The 17178-nt window shown below is 36.1% G+C and overlaps 2 protein-coding genes across 3 annotated transcripts in view; one reads left to right on the top strand and one right to left on the bottom strand.

The window, feature by feature from the left end:
* The window catches only part of DIAPH2 (diaphanous related formin 2), a 1048823-nt gene that overhangs the window by 917438 nt on the left and 114207 nt on the right, over positions 1 to 17178 (bottom strand). The window contains exons 4-5 of one of the 2 annotated variants that reach the window (XM_090264503.1): positions 13903 to 14007; positions 3768 to 3788 (exon numbers count right to left, since the gene is read on the bottom strand). In XM_090264503.1, coding sequence (XP_090120629.1) covers positions 3768 to 3788; positions 13903 to 14007 — 126 coding nt within the window. The remainder of the gene's footprint in view (positions 1 to 3767; positions 3789 to 13902; positions 14008 to 17178) is intronic. The other variant, XM_090264504.1, reaches the window with a different exon arrangement.
* Positions 6746 to 8003, top strand: LOC149991147 (PIN2/TERF1-interacting telomerase inhibitor 1-like). The gene has a single exon (XM_090264734.1). It carries the CDS (start codon positions 6866 to 6868, stop codon positions 7811 to 7813), a length of 948 nt encoding a protein of 315 aa, XP_090120860.1. The 5' UTR covers positions 6746 to 6865; the 3' UTR covers positions 7814 to 8003.

Here is a 17178-nt window from a genome sequence, read left to right on the forward strand (position 1 = left end):
AATAGCCCTCTGGTGTAAGTGAAACAAATTATAGCTAATTTTTTTGTCAGATTGGCAAAAAATTATTTTTGGTGTGTTGCAGAATTTTAGTAATTAGTTTATGAGTGCCATGAAATGAAAAAGGTTAAAAAATCACTGCTATAAAGTAAATAGGAACATTATAAGAGAATACCTTAAAGAACATATAACGTAATTGAAGGTATACGATGAAGTAGAAAGTGATTCCATAAGAGGAAAAAAGAAAGTGCTTACAGAAATTCAGATAAATTATAAGGTAGAAATCTGGGGGGTTAGGGTGGGAATCAGGTCAAGGTTCACGGAAGAGCTGTAGAGGATGGGCAGAATGCTGACAAAAGAAGGAAAACGTTCTATGCAAAAAAAAAAAAAATCAGATGAGCAAAGTCAGAAGCAAGACTGCATGAGGCTGAGAGGTTGTTTATGTTCATGCAACAGGCAGTTTTCCACAGCCTGATTTTTAAAGTAAAGTGTATAAAAGGAAATATAGTGAAAAGTCAAACTGACAGTAGTTCAAGAGCCAAAAGTCTTTAAATGCCTCCATTTCTGCATCTAATCAACACTGAATAGAAAAAAGAAAGACAGGGTTCCATAGACCTAGTTCATTATGTATTTAATCTTTCCAATTTCAATCTGGTTTCTACATCACTCATTTTGTAATTTCCAGGTAACTACGATACTTAATACTATGGTTATTCTAGAAATTCTCTCTAGAACACTTCTATGAAATTCTAATCTGCCATTTTATCAATGAGTACTTCTCATCTTTTGAAGGTTAATGAGTCCATGAAAAATAAGCATTTTTGCAACTGACTTTCACCAGAGTAATTTTAAATACTTTTTTTCCACTCCTCTCTCAAAACAACAAAAAACTTCTCTGTTTAGGGACCCCTCTCACCTAAACTTCTAGAACTACTCCTTCGTCACATCTTCTAGAAGCTGATTCCTATACTTTCCTCCCTTAATTGCAGGATTTTTAAACTCCACTGTGAGAAGCAGGTCAAAGATAAGACAATGGGTATGAAATAGTTTAAATTGCAGATCAATCATAACACCTATCTCATTACACTGTCTTTCAAAACACTCTCAGACAAAATGAAACTTTTCTGTAAACCATATACAGCCTACCGGCCTGCCACTTCACAACTTTTAATATATTACATATTCAGGCACTACCTTTATTGTGTTTCCCTGTCTGTCTTCCCCGTTGGACCTAGTATTTTAAGAGCAGAAACTATGTTCTTTGGGGAAGAAACACATTAAATGATGTATTAAAATAAATTCTGTTAAGTATTATAATACATCTATATATATAGTGCTATGGAGGAAGGAGTTATCTATGACAGCTTCTCCTAAGAGTGAAATAAAGCTTAATCTTGATGGATATTTAGGAGCTCATCGGACACACTGAAAAAGAAAAGGACATTCTAGCTCAAAGAAATAGAATATGTACAGAAAGAGGACAGGCACATGTAAGAATGTAGCTGGAGATGAAATTAGAATGGAGGCAGGGATAAGATTACAAAGGGCAACAGGGAGTCATTTGAAAGCTTTAAGGGGGAAACATGATCTCTGGTCACAGTGTAGAACTTGCTTGAGCCAAGTGAGAGAGCAAGGACTAGACTAAGCAGAAGGCTACGGCAATCACAGGTGTGTTAAATGATGAACCTGAACTAAGGGAGCTGTGGTGTAAGTTATTATGGGAGAGACTTGAGAGTTATTTAGGAAAAATAAACAATACAGCTTGGTAACTGGATGTCGTGGATCGATGCCATTTCACTAGTTTCTAGCATGGGCCATTGGATTGCTTATGGTTTCAAGGCCACAAATACAGGCTGGCTCCAGCCCAAATTCAAATAAACTCAAGATTCCTTTATCGCACAAAATTCCGTTATTTAACCCCACCCCTCTAAACCTACCCTCTAGTTCAATACAAGTTCTCAGTGACTCACATACAAGTTTCCTAGATAACCCCCCAAACAAATGACTCTGTGTCCTAATCCAATATTTTTTCAAAGTGTGCTCCTCAGCCTACTTTAACAGAATCTCTTGTGGTGCTTGATAAAAAATGCAGAGTTCAGGGCCCTATCCCACAAAAGGACAAAACTTGCATTCCAATACACTGTCAAGATTGAGAACCATTAGCCTAATCTGGCCTACCTACTACTATCAAATTTATTTTTCTTAAACCCTGCTTAACTTAGCTCAAATTAATTTCTAATAGTCTGGACTTCAAGATCCTTTTCCAAGTTGATTTTTCATTCTTTCCAATATATAGTCTCTGTTTCAGCAAACTCAACCTCACCTCTTAATTGCCTGCTCCCCACCCCACTCCCCACGCACAATTTGGTTCTTTCTTGAAGCTTTTGCATCGATTATTACTTCCCAAATCTGGGAACTTCTCCATGGTCTCCTCTCCCTAGTCAAATCCCAGGCATCATAACTAAATTCTTGAAAGCCCCATTGAAGTTCAGAAATATTCATGGAGTTTTCTCTAATTACTCTAAGCCTACTTCTCTCTCCTGCTTATGAAATCCTATTACAGTAAGTCCTCACTTAACATAATCAATAAGTTCTTGGAAACTGCAACTTTAAATGATATGATATATAACAAAACCAGTTTTACTTACCATAAGCTAATAGATATAAACAAGAATTAAGTTCCTACAGCATGTCATCAATGTTATAATAAAATGACGCTGAATAAAATAATGTTATTCAAGGACCTGCTGTACACTTGAAATCAGCACGCACAATTTAAGGTTTGATTATTTCAACATATTATTAAAACTGAAAGGTCTTATCTCACTCTAATTTTCCAGTCATCAGTGCACCTAGCACAGCTCTTGGTGCATAATAAGCACTAAAGAAATATGTGATTTTTAAAAATTATCCCAAAAGATTGATGGCTTTTTCCACAAAATGTCACATTGTATTTTTAAAGAGAGAAAAGAAGAAATCAAACTTTTAAAGCAAAACAAATATGAAATACATTCACTGTTCTGGATGCCATAGCATCTGGTGATGTTAAAAATGTTTCCTGCTATAAACTGCTTAACCATGAAGACAAGGTAATTACAAATAGCTCTCGATTACAATACAGGCCATTTTGGTGTACATATTATGTAATAGTGTATCATGTATATAATGCCTTTTATGTAACACCTTTAAAAGACAGCAAAAGTCTTAAAAAATACTGTAAGCCAATCACTTCAAATTATCCATTTAATAACTAAACCTCAATGAAATTATATGATTTGCCCAAAATCCCATAGCCGATCAGTAGCAGCCAACAAAGACAATCACCTAGGCCTCCTGACTAACATCAAGGATTGTTTTCATTATGCTATGTGCTCAGTAATTCTAAAATCAAAGTGAGATATTTTAAAAAGAATATCTGTTAGCATAAACCAATATTTTAGGAGTCTCTCCCTGCCATCTAAGAAACTGAGGTAAAACATGCAGTTTCATCACAATCAAAAAGACTGACACAGGCACAACTCCCAAAAAATGTAAAATTTTCTAAGGCAAAATATATAAGCATGTTATAGTTCTAAAACATTTCCCAAAACCACAGGAAAAATACTTATCATAGCTAAATTCTAATAACCTGATCTTAATATTCATCTCACTGCTTTGGTAAAGTATACATCAAAAGAATAAACAGCCATATAAAATAATATAAACAAAAGTCATTAAATTCCAAAAGCACAAATTCACATCTAAGGGTAAAACACATCTTTTGTACTCACCGTAACTTTACTTCCAACTATCTGCATGCAGTGGTCAACGGAGAGTGGTTATGGTATAAAACAAAAAACAAAACAACAACAACAACAACAAAAAAAAAAACAGCAACAGTATTAGTAATTAGAATATTTTCACATAAGTGTTTAGTAAATTAGTAAATAGCTAACCCTATGTATGCTTTCAGTACTTTAGATCTAGAGACTAAAACAAATATGTCAGTATTAATTTCTACCATATATCAAAAATGTGTAGTCTACAGAATAAGGTTTCCCAAATAAAAGATTAATACAATTTGAGTATTTTTGTTAAATGTACTGTAATGGGATTCTCACAGAGTGCAATTCAAATACCAAGTAATGCAATATCAAATGTAATTAGGCATCAAATATTTTACCAGACCACAGCCCCTCAAAAAATTACCAATAAAAAATTACTTTTTCCCCAAATATTGCTATTTTCTTTTCCCGTTCTAGCAAGAATACACGTAAGTTTAAAATAAAGTATTTTAGAACATATATGTTGCATTCAAAGTCATGTATTAAGAAATGTATCGTGGACCGCTGACCAGCAGAGTGCACGGCGTTGTGGATGAGGGAATAAATGCACAGTGACTGCAAGAATCCTGTGGAGAAGAGGGGTCAGAACTGGCCACTTTCTAGAGGAGAAAGTGCAGTTTCCCCCTGCCTTAACAGGCTTTTATTGATTTCTTAGGTGGATTACATCCAAGAAAATTGTGAATCATAGTGCCAATCATTGTCTTATATGATTATTACTTTTACATATTAGAGAAAAGAATGTTACACATGCATGGATGATAAGGATAACTTGTCTAACCACATCCTGTTCTTAGAAATTGACCCAGAATAGGCTCTAAGAGACTGGTTCAAGGTTACACACTGAACATCTGTTGTTCTCAGCCCAGGATGAGGGAGTCCTTTAGCAGAAAGCAAGCTTTTAACTATTATATAAATGCAGGTCTGGTTCCCCGCGGGAAAACCAGTGTGTGGAGTGGGTCCTGCATGCCACCACACTCCCAGTGGTTTTCCACTCTGGGGCTGAGCTACATTTGCCACCACCAAGCACCCCGTCTCTCCATAGAAATGAACTTTAGGGAACATTTTATATTTTTATAAATTTAAGACATAATATTTTGTATTAGACTTGAAAACTACAAGAAGGATAGATGGTTTAATTCTAGTTTTCTAGGTCATCATATCATTTCTATTATAAAATCAGAGTTTTCCATATAATGTAAAAACAAAGAAGCATTTCATATCTAAACATGCAGACATTCATAAAGAGGAAACAATTCAAAATTGTAACTTCAATTGAGCTTTTCATAAAAAATAAGAGTTAAGAGAATTTCTGAGAGCCAAAATCATGTTTCAAAAAGCAAGAAGTAGGAAATCCAGTAAAGATGGCAGCGTAGACAGATGTGGCTCACCTCTTCACACAACTACACAAAAATTACAATTAAAATATAGAACAAGCATCAGCCAGAACTACCAGATACCGAGTTGAATGGAAGTCTGACAACAATGAAATTTTAAAAATTCACATCCATCTAGACGGATCTGGCAAGCTGGTGCCATATCTGAGCCTCCACCAACCTGACTAACACTGTTTGACCCCTGTTGGAGATCCCCAGAGACTCCGCCCCACCCAACTTATTGGCCCACCCAAGCTGCTTTTTCATGTGAATGGTTGGTCTTGGCTCTTGCTTCACAACTTCCTAAATCCTATCAAACAAGCAAGACCTGGCCTCAGTGAGCTCCAGGCCTGGCACTAGCAGCAGCCAGCTTAGATTCACAGTTTGGCTTCACCTGGGAATCTCCAAGCCCAGCACAAGTAGCAGCCATCTCAGACTGCTTCATACCTCAGGCAGGGTGCCCCAAGCAAAACACAGGTGGGGGCTGACCTTGGTCTGCACCACCCAGGAAACCCCAGGGCCAGCGCATCTAGTGGACAGCTACAGACCATGTTGGAGCACCACCACCCCGACCCTGCACAGCTGATCCTCCACAGAGGGCAGAGGTTGGCAGTCAGTGTGCACAGCCAGTCCTTGCAGCTGACTAGCCTGGGTAAATCCTTCCATTGATCTGCCAACAGCAACCAAAGCCCAACTACAAGAGGAAAGTATACTCAGCCCACATGAAGGGTGCACCTCGAGTACTCAGCTTGGGTAAGAGGGAAGGCTGTGCCACTGGACCCTACAGGACACCCACTACATTAGGCCATACAACAAGGACACAGAATCAAAGCCTCTCTACCTGATACACAAAAACAAACACAAGAAGGCTGCCAAATTGAGGAGGCAAAGAAATATGGCCCAAATGAAAGAACAGAACAAAACTCCAGAAAAAAAACTAAACAAAATGGAGATAGCCAACCTATCAGATGCAGAGTTCAAAACACTGGTGATCATGTTGCTCAGAATTGAGATGGCCACAAAATAAAGAAGTGATAGCTATGCAAAAAATATGCATAGAACCAACAGTGATGGGAAGGAAGCCAGGAAACAAAAGGAAGAAATAAAAAACATTCATCCAGAACAAAAAGAAGAAACAAGAATTTTTTTAAAAACGAGGAGAGGCTTAGGAACCTCTGGAGAACTTTAAATGTATGAATATCTGAATCATAGGAATGCCAGGAGAAGAGGAAGAGCAAGAAATTGAAAACTTATTTGAAAAACTAATAAAAGAAAACTTCCCTAATTTGGTGAAGGAAATAGACATACAAGCCCAGGAAGCACCGAGAGTCCCAAACAAGCTAGACCCAAAAAGGACCACAGGGAGACACATCATAATTAAAATGCCAAAGGTTAAAAATAAAGATAGAATCTTAAAAGCAGCAAAAGAAGAGAGAGTTACCTATAAAGGAGTTCCCATAAGACTATCAGCTGATTTCTCAAAAGAAATTTTGCAGGCAAGAATGGGCTGGCAAGAAGTATGCAAAGTGGATGACGTCACTGGCGCGCGCCCCTGCGGTTGCATTTCTCGCGGCGTGCGAGTCAGGTGGCTACAACCTCGCCGCTATCTGTCTGCCCCGTAGCTCCAGTTGCTCAGGTCCGGAGGCCCCACGGCGTCACAGGCTCTGCGACATGTCGATGCTGGCTGAGCGTCGACGGAAACAAAAGTGGGCTGTGGATCCAAGAAATACCACGTGGAGTAATGATGATTCCAAGTTCGGCCAGAGAATGCTGGAGAAGATGGGGTGGTCTAAAGGAAAGGGTTTAGGGGCTCAAGAGCAAGGAGCCACAGAGCATATTAAAGTTCAAGTTAAAAATAACCACTTGGGACTTGGAGCCACGATCAATAATGAAGACAACTGGATTGCTCATCAGGATGATTTTAACCAGCTTCTGGCTGAACTGAACACTTGCCATGGACCGGAAACAGCAGACTCCTCTTCAGACAACAAGGAAAAGAAATCTTTCAGCCTTGAAGAAAAGTCCAAAACCTCCAAAAACCGTGTTCATTATAAGAAATTCACAAAAGGGAAGGACCTGTCATCTCGGAGCAAAACAGATCTTGACTGCATTTTTGGGAAAAGACAGAGTAAGAAGACTCCCAAGGATGATTCCAGCCCAGCTACTGCAGATGAGAACGAGACCTCTGCTACGACCACCAGCGCCTTCACCATCCAGGAGTACTTTGCCAAGCAGATGGCAAAACTAAAGAACAAGCCACGGGTCGTGGCTGCAGAGCCTGACCTCCCAGAGACCCCGCTGGAAAGGAAAAGGGGAAAGAAAAGAAAGAAAGAGGCAAAACATAAAAATGTGGAGAATTATACCCAACCCAAGACCAAGAAAAAGAGAGACCAAGTTGAGCAGCAGCTTGGAGAGCCTCACTGGGACGAGAATTATGGCGCTTCTGCTGAGGATGGAGAGACTTGTGTGCAGCCACCATATGGCCAGGACTTAGCACCAAAGCCCAAAAAAGACAGAGGAAAGAAAAAGCCACAAAAGCAAGTTGTGACAGCAGTGGATGCCACGCTAGATGAAACACCAATGAAAAAGAAGAAGGTGAAGAAGAAAAGTTCCAAGTAAGTTCTCTTGAGCCAGGGCCTTCCCACCACTTGGGTGTCAGGAGCTGCCAGGCAAACACCTTGGCCTGAAGTCAGAGTGGAGTTCACCCCCGAGAGTGTGTTCATCTTCTAACATGCCCGCAGATTGCTGAGTCTCGCCCTCTCACCACGTTTCCCAAATCATATTCCCAGAACTTTATAATGTTCCAAATCATGGCTCTCCTAAACAAATAAATTTCTTTATAGACTCTGAAAAAAAAAAAAAAAGAAGTATGCAAAGTGATGAAAAGCAAGGACCTACAACCAAGATTACTCTATCCAGCTAAGCTATCATTTAGAATGGAAGGGCAGATAAAGTGCTTCCCAGACAAGGTAAAGCTAAAGGAGCTCATCATCACCAAGCCATTCTTATATGAAATGTTAAATGAACTTATTTAAGAAAAAGAAGATCAAAACTATGAACAGTAAAATGACAACAAACTCAAAACTATCAACAACTCAATCTAAAAAATAAAAACAAACAAACAAACAAAAAAAACTAAGCAAATAACCCAAAATGGAACAGAATTATAGGTGTAGGGATTATTTGGAGGGTTATCAGCTGGGAGGCGGGAGGGGGAGAAATGGGGAAATGGTGCAGGGATTAAGAAGCATAATTGGTAGGAACAAAATAGACAGGGGGAATGTTAAGAATAGTATAGGAAAGGATGAAGCCAAAGAACTTACATGCAAGACCCATAGACATGAACCAAGTGGGGAGAGATTGTTAGAGGGAAGGAGGTCCTGGAAGGAGGGGGGCAAAGGGAAAAGATTGGGACAACTGTAACAGCATAATCAATAAAATATACTTAAAAAATAAAAGTAAAAATAAAAAACAAGAAGTAAAATCAGTCTTAAACATAATTTTAGTGTATCAGATTTCTACATTTGAATATCAAGCAATGTAATCCACAATGCAAAACCATTAATATGATAGCAGTTATTAACAATGTGTTCTGTTTTTCAGCTAGTACTTTAAAAATAAAAACCATATATGACTGAAATCCCAGTAAGAATCCTAAGTTGAACAGAATACCACAAGATACAAAAGGATAATGACAGTTTCCAAGTAAATTATTTCAGAGGAGTCCATGAATCTCCAAATACAGAAGTAGCTTTCTTAAATATTCACTTGACAGACTATTTACAGGCAGTGATTATTTAGTTGAATAAAAGCATCCTTGGTGCCATTAACAGCGTTCTGAATTGAAAGATATGCTATTGACCTAAATTTTTTCCTCCCACCAAAAAGACAGAGGTCTTATTTGTCCCTTGTTTATCTGGCACTGACAGGAGACTTAAAAAAAGAGTGCTAGCCTGTCTTAACAATCAAGGCAGATCTATACCCAGTGAAATGACCAGAATATGGCCCATTTAATTATTCATTTGGATTGCAACATGACTGCATTTAGCTAAAACACATACAGCAAACAGATTAGATTGGCAGAAGAAAACTAAGAAAAACTGATTTGGTCATGTTTGGATTCTGCTATTTCAGCAAATGCAGACCATGCCTGGAAAAAAAATCCTGAGAAAGAAAATATCTGATAATGGCAAAAGCAAAGCCAAAATACGTGTATACAAACACACACGTAGATATACTGAAACTTTAACTGCTTATTATATGGGTCAACCTAAAAAAATCTATAGATGTATTTGGTATCACTATTTGAAATTATTTCCTATGGAGATTTTGCTTTCCAATCAATGATACCTCTCAAGGGCTCCTGTGTCTTCAAAAATATAATTTTACATACTTTAAAATATCAACTTCCAAGATTGTGATTTAAGTTAGAAATAAACTGGTTTCCTAATACTGTAATAAGGATGCTGGCATGTGGCAAACTAAGGTTAGGATTTCAGTGACTAATTTTTCCTCACAATTGTCTATATAAACTGTTCTGTTATCATGCAAGATGCCCTCTACTCGATATGATGTTTGCAATATTAACAAAGCGTGGTTTTCCATTTCTAAAAAAATGTTTTTGTTTAAAATATAGATTTTTCCAGGTTATTTGTGGTCAAATGACCTACATGTGCCAACTACCCTATGTCAGGTCAGAATAATGCTTGCTACCATGAGTAAACAAGCCCAAATATGTATTTCATATTTGTTTTGCAGAATAAAGGTTCTTTTCTACTCCCTTATTTAAAGTTCATTCATTGCTGACAGTTACTCAAGATACTTTTTCCTTTAATATTCATACAACTTAACATTCTCTGTTGTGGGACTTGAAGAGGGAGAAACTAAGCAATAGTTTTAATTATCTTTTAATTTTCTTTATATTCTCTTATTCCATGCTAATTTTAGCAATGTTAATTATACAATAGTCTGTCCTTTGCTTTAGAAACAGGTTTTGAGCTTTACTTTACTGTCCTTACAGGAACCCAGGAGGATAATGGACATTTCTTACTGAGTGCATATTTTGTTTCCTTTTCAATTCCATATAAAACAACTAATGCAGGTGTTAAAGTGGGAAATGTACAATTTATGTTTCAATTTAACAGTAATTCTCACATGCTTTACATGTGCTATAAAACATTTTTCCAATAGGGACTCTAGCCCTTAACTTTATCATTTATAAATCATTTTCATGAAGATGTAGTTACAATCCTATCTACTTTAAATTAGGAAATATTTTTAACCACTGTATCAAATATAATGAAAAAGTAAACATAAAGTATAAGATATGCAAGAGGATGGAAACCTTGGTTACACATAGGAAAACAACCATACATTAGGTTATAACTTATGTAAATTTTACTATCGTAACCAAGAAGAGGTCAAAAGATGAGAGGATTGTCACTGAATGACACCCCTCTCACCTTCAAAAAGAAATTACATGAGCAATTTTCTCTGTTTTAACAACAGAAAACACAGTACTAATTAATGTCTACCCAACATCAGAAAGCTTAAAACATGCTCATTAACAGGCTTTCTTTCATCCTAATATTTGCTCCATGAAAAGTATTAGCAAATAAAATGTATAGCCTTGGAACTCTAATGAAAGGCTGTACATGTATGTGTCAGGTGCTCATATATGTTGAATGAAACAAAGGTCATACAATAAAGAGTTACCATACTGATTTTGAGGTTAACACTTTAAAAAGAATTTTCAATGTCTTTTGAGAAACAATTTCCATTTTTTGCATAAAGCAATTCAAGAGAGTTCATTCCACATTTCCCCAAATTTTAGCATTTTAATCTGAAAAATGAGTATGTAACTTATAGGGTGCATTTGTTTGGTCATTTGTAAAGGAAACAATATGAGAATAAATGAAAGCAAGTTCAGCGTAGCAACAGAGTGAAAATCAAAAGGTGAAAAGGAGCTTCATATAATCTTCATTACATTTAGCCCCACTTTACACAAAAACAATAAATGAGCCATAAATACTAATAAAATCATCTCGTTAAAAACATGGTATGATTATTCATATATCATTATCTGTACTTTGCAGTCAGATTTGGTTATATTGATTTACTGTTGCATTTGCCTTTAGGTATTTTAAGAATAGCACTGAATGTATACGCTGCATTTTCCTAAAACATTTTACTGTGAACAATAACTTGAGTGCAAAATGAGGAGAGATTCATCAGAATTTCAAAGTAAAACCCTATGCATCACCTAATTCTATTGAAAACAATGCTCATGGCAAATTTCACTTATCACTCGAAACATATTTCTGCCCTTGGATACCAGAAGCAAATTAAAAAACACGCTGTTGTTCTGCTCTGGCAGAGCTGCAACGTGTTATGTTTAAATAGTTCCACATTCAGATTTAGCTTTCTTAAAGTATAATATGGAATCAATACGATCATAGAATGCAGGGCAAAATGCATCAGGAATTGCCACTGCAATTATTGTACTGAAATGGCATTAATTAGAATAGCCAAATGATTTTAGAATATATTTTTCCAATGAATAAATATTTTCTTCTTCAACTTTTTAAATTTAGAATATGCATGTTTTTAATGTAAATGTGTATGTATATACATTGTTTATATATTCGTTCGGCAACCGTCCGTCTCGAGAGACGATGGTGTAGCTTCTCAAGAGTCTATCTGCACCGCCGAGAATGGCTGTGCAGTCCGACTCGGGAGTGACACAGTATCTGTCTCCTCCCGTGTTGAATCGACATCTTGCGATGACGCTGGAGTGTCCTCTCCAGTGAAGCTGAAGCTACAGAGCCTGGGCAGGGTGATATGGAGGGTCTGCTGTTGCCCATGCAGCAGACCCCCCCTCTCTTCGCAGCTGACGGGTCCAAGGGAAAGACGGAGTCAATACAGCTTGGCTTCAGGTGCGCCGCAGGAGTTGCCGGTGTTGACTACAACGTCAAACCGCCTTAGGGACTCCGGCTCCGGATTTTCTGTCGGGGTTTACTCCCTTAGCCTTTCCCCTGAGGAGGTATGCCGCAAGGCAGTGGAGGTTTTTTGGATTCAGAGTTTTCCTTCTCTGATGTGCCCTGACTGGAAGATCGAACCAGCGACACTTAGCTTGCAGGCCGACGCTCAATCCACTGAGCCAAACCAGCCAGGGGGATATGTGGAAGTACACATGGAAAAACACTTACTGAAAAAAGTTAATTGAAACTTAAAGAGCCTCAATTGTAAGAGGTCATGAGGAATTCAGAGATTTTTACATGAAAGGGTGTTACTATGGTTTAAGTAAAAAGAAAAAAGCATCCAAAACTGCCTATACTAGGAGTGCAACTACGTCAAAATGCCAGATGCAGGACTGCAAGAAAAGATGATCAAACCATATTTTGTGTTAACTGGTTTGATTAGAGGTTTTTTTTAACCTCTAAATTTTAAAAACTTCCAAATTTTCTTGAAGTTTATTATAGTACTTTTGATGAGTAGCAATTTTCTGTAAGTATCATTTGTTCAATAAACTAAGCTATCTTCATAAGTTCAATAAAAAATGAAATTGTTTATATATACACACCCATATACTATACACAGCACACACAAAATCACTGCATGTTTGTGTGTATACATGTACATATATAATACACACATACATAAGTAGTGATTTTATGACCTCTAGATAAGAATAGATTTTTCTTTATAGAAATGTAAACAATATATTTCCCCACTTCAAAAATTCTTTTTTTTAATAGAAAAAAATCAAGCCTGAAGACTATTTTTGGAAGTACCTTAAGAAGTGAACAAAGCAACATATTCCATTAAAACACTGTTTTTCCTTCTTCTAGCTCTTTTCAATGAACCCTTTCAAATATTTTGAGACTCACACAGATTTGATTAAAACTCCTATTAAGCAACCTTCTTTATATCAAATTAAGCTGCACAATAACAATTAAGAGGCAGTCTTAAAGTGCCTACTACATTTTAGAAGATTTAGTTTCCAAATATTAAACATTCTTGGTTATATAATGGATATTTGTCTTCTAATGTTTTAAAACATTTTGTCTAGCTATATTGTGGTTTTGTCATATGCTAAAGGAGTAGAATTATTAAAATAATGCTTTGCAATCAATTAGAATTCATCAGTAAATATTGTGCCTACTACTTTTGAAAACAAAATAGATAAACCATCCTTTGAGCTATAGATAGTTCTATACCTGTTCATAGGGAAAGAGAGGTAAAGGAAGAGAATAAAGGAGATTTCTGTTCCTATTTTAAGATAATTAAAAAATTAAAATATTCATTCAAGCATTCACCAGACATGTAGCTTTAATGTAAACTTAGTTAAAGCTTGTGACTAGGCTATATTTGTGTCTCCTCCCTCAAAATCCAAAGTTTTCATATAACAAACTGTATTGTAAGTAGAATACCTGCAAATTGCTGTCCATTTTTAGTAAGTGTACAAAACCTCCACCCCAAAACACAATGGATTAACTCAGAGCATTCTACCTTTAGTCCGTCCTGTTTATCAATGGAATTCTCTCTAATTATATATTAAATGTGTAAAAATACATGTATAATTTTTTTTTCTGAATAAGTCTATGTGAGTACAGTGAGACAAGAACCTGAAGATCTGAGGTCTGTTTATTTTTAAGCAGATAACGCTAAGCTCATTATATTGGTGCCAGGAAACACTGACTACTTACAGATTTGGCTGTAGCTGAAATATACTGGACAACCATTTCATGCTTGGTGGTAAAGTCTTTGTTTCGTAAAGGAGCTTTTCGTTCTTCATTAAGGTTCATGTCCTCCTGTTAAAAAGAACATTTATTGGGAGCATTAGCAAATTTCTACCTAAGACCTTCAAAAGTTATTAATAAATAGTAATATTCTCTGTCTTAAAATAGTAAATCATGCTGTGATTAACAACAATGTAATTATTCTTGTGGATTCTTTGTTATTTCCCACTCCAGATAACATAATCTTGTATAAAACCTACCATATATTCATGGCTCATATCTGTACCTAGTCAAATAATGAGCAGAATGAAAAAATTTAACTATTCCAAAGAATAAATTGGCAGTTTATAACATAGATATATATTACACAGCCTTAGCAAAGCTATTTATTTACCCTGATAGCAAAAATAAATTAATTAAATAACAAACACATACTTTACTATTTGGTATATGCTCCCTTAGGATTATCATTATTTAGATAAACAAATATGATTTGTAAATAAAAAGAAAATATATATTCTAATATGTCACTGGAGAAAAATTCATGAGAAGCTGCTGGATTTGGAACAGCAAAAATAAAAATAAAAAAGTAGAAATAAAGTTAGCTGTATTGGGATAACAAAAACCCCTCATTGGAGGAGAAAATGTTCAGTTACAAGAACATTTGTTTTAAGGTTCAACAAGCTTTAATTTGGTTGGGAATCTTCCTTTATTTTGTGATATACATGTATATAACATTTTCAATAGACAAATAATTTTTCTTCAGACAAATCATTTTTCTGCATTTTGAAACTCATGTTAACCCTTGCAAAGTATCAAGACACTCTTGGGGGTTACCAAGTTGGAAATGACTACACTTAAAGACAAGTCAACCTACAGAATGGGTGAAAATGCTTACAAATTATGTCTGATAAAGAACTTGTATCCCAAATATATAAAGAACTCTAATAAGTCAACAATAAACAGATAAATAACCAATTACAAATAAGCAGAGGATTTGAACACACATTTATCTAAAAAAGATATAAGAAATGGCCAATAAGTACATGATATTCAACATTAGTGTTCATTAGGGAAATGCAAACCAAAAGAACAATGAGATAACACTTCACTCCCACTACAGTGGCTGGGATAAAAAAGATGATAATAAATGTTGGTTTGCATGTGGAGAAACTGAGAATGACATATGATGCAGCTACTTTGGAAAACAGTCTAGCAGTTCTTCTAAAAGTTACACATAGAGTTACCACATGACCCTGCTTATAACCAAAAGAAATAAAAACATAAGTCCACACAAAAAAACTTGTACATAAATGTTCATAGCAGTATCGCTGAAGAGTGGAAACAATCCAAATGTCCATCAAGTGATAAATGGATAAACAAATGTGATATAGCCATACAATGGAATGTTACTTAACCATAAACAGGAATGAAGTACTGATAGATACATTAACTAAAAAAAATCACATTAAACTAAGTGAAAGAAGCCAGTCACAAAAGCACATATAATATGATTCTATTTAGATTAAATGTTTAGAATAGGCAATTCTATAGAAACAGAAAGTGGAGTTGTGGGTGCCAGGGGCTGGAGAGAAGGGGATGGGCAGATTGGGGTATGATTAATGATGGATATGATGTTTCTTTTTGAGGTGATAAAAATGTTCTAAAACTTACTGTTGTAATGGTTGCACAACTCTTTGAATATACTAAAAAGCACATTGAACACTTTTAGAAGGTAGAATTTGTGATATTTAAATTGTATCTCAATTTTTGATTTTTCCCTTCATTCCCTTAGTAATTCTGGCCATTACTGGTTTGTTTTTTTAAATCAAGTACACTAGTGAGCAAAGAATAATATTAAAATTATTTTAAAAACTCATATATGAGAATGTGGGAGGAAAAAAACAAAGGGTTCATGAAAAGTAATCAAACTACATCTATCTATTAAATAGTAACTCCATTGACAGCCAGAATCTTATGATCTCTATTTGCACTCACTGCAGTGACCCCTATGATGATTCATTCAGTCAATACCTATTAATTTAGTATGTGTGTGTGTGTGTGTGTATCTGCTCATACTATCACCCTTATCACTGCCTCTACCCCTACTTTCCTATCTTATCATCATATTTCTCATTTGTATATCATACTTGTTCATGACTTACTTGAAGGCAGAAGACATCCTTTTCTTCTTTTTCTCTCTCATAGGCTAGATTTAGCATTGTTGAATCAAAACAGAATCAAAACAGAATGAAGTTGGATAACACTTTTGATGTAGATACTCATCTATGTTGTGTCAATTTCAACTAACAGGGGATTCACTACCTCAGCAGGCCACCCATACCATCTTAGGTTAGTTTAATTTTTGCTAAGGTTTTCTTTGGATGACTGGATGTAAAATATGTATAACCAAATACTAATAGTGTGTTAACGTGGCAGGACTGTCAGTATTTTTTTCCTCTACTTTCTAAATTTTGAATCACTTATTTACTGGACACAGACCATACACCAGGGGCTATGCTAGGCTGGCTATGGGAGTACAAATCTGAAAGCCTGCTTGTACCCACAAATTAGATGAATTATTATGTATGAAGCACTTGGGACAATGCCTGTTACCTAGTAAATGCTCTTTCTTAAATAAAAATAAATAACTCATGGTCTAGTATGGAAAATGAATATGTAAAGAAGTAAGTATAATAGAGGCATGTAAGTGATGCTTGGGAAACAGAGGACTGACAGAATGGTCAGAGCAATCTTCACCAGAATCTGAGTCTTAAAGGATGAGAAAGGAGACTAGCTAGAAGACCAGAGCAGTTTGCTATCATGTGTGGCTGCCCAACAGCATTTGAACATGCCTGCTACATCTATACACCTTCACAGAGTCAGTCCCACCTAATCAAGGAAGAATCTATAAACACTACAAGTGCCAGTCTCCCTCATATTTAGGGTACAGGCATATGGCTTAGTTTCCACCAATGAAATGTATTTATAGTAGGTATAGATTCAGAAGTGAACTATATAAAGAAGCAGGCCACTAGTAAGCCATGTTTTTGCTGGCATGGTTGGCAACAGAGGTGATGTGGTTATTGAATTGATGGCAGCAGTCAAAACTTTTTATCATGACATTTCGACCAAGTGGTTTTGTGGTGGTGACAGCTCCTTAATCAGACTGTATTACACTTGTGTGGTTCTGGAAGTTATTCCTATAATGATATCTGGAGCTTGTTTCTGCAACCTATCCAA

Source organism: Furipterus horrens, unplaced genomic scaffold (genome assembly GCF_987537825.1).
Source record: "Furipterus horrens unplaced genomic scaffold, mFurHor1.1.pri manual_scaffold_17, whole genome shotgun sequence".
Taxonomy (NCBI): domain Eukaryota; kingdom Metazoa; phylum Chordata; class Mammalia; order Chiroptera; family Furipteridae; genus Furipterus; species Furipterus horrens.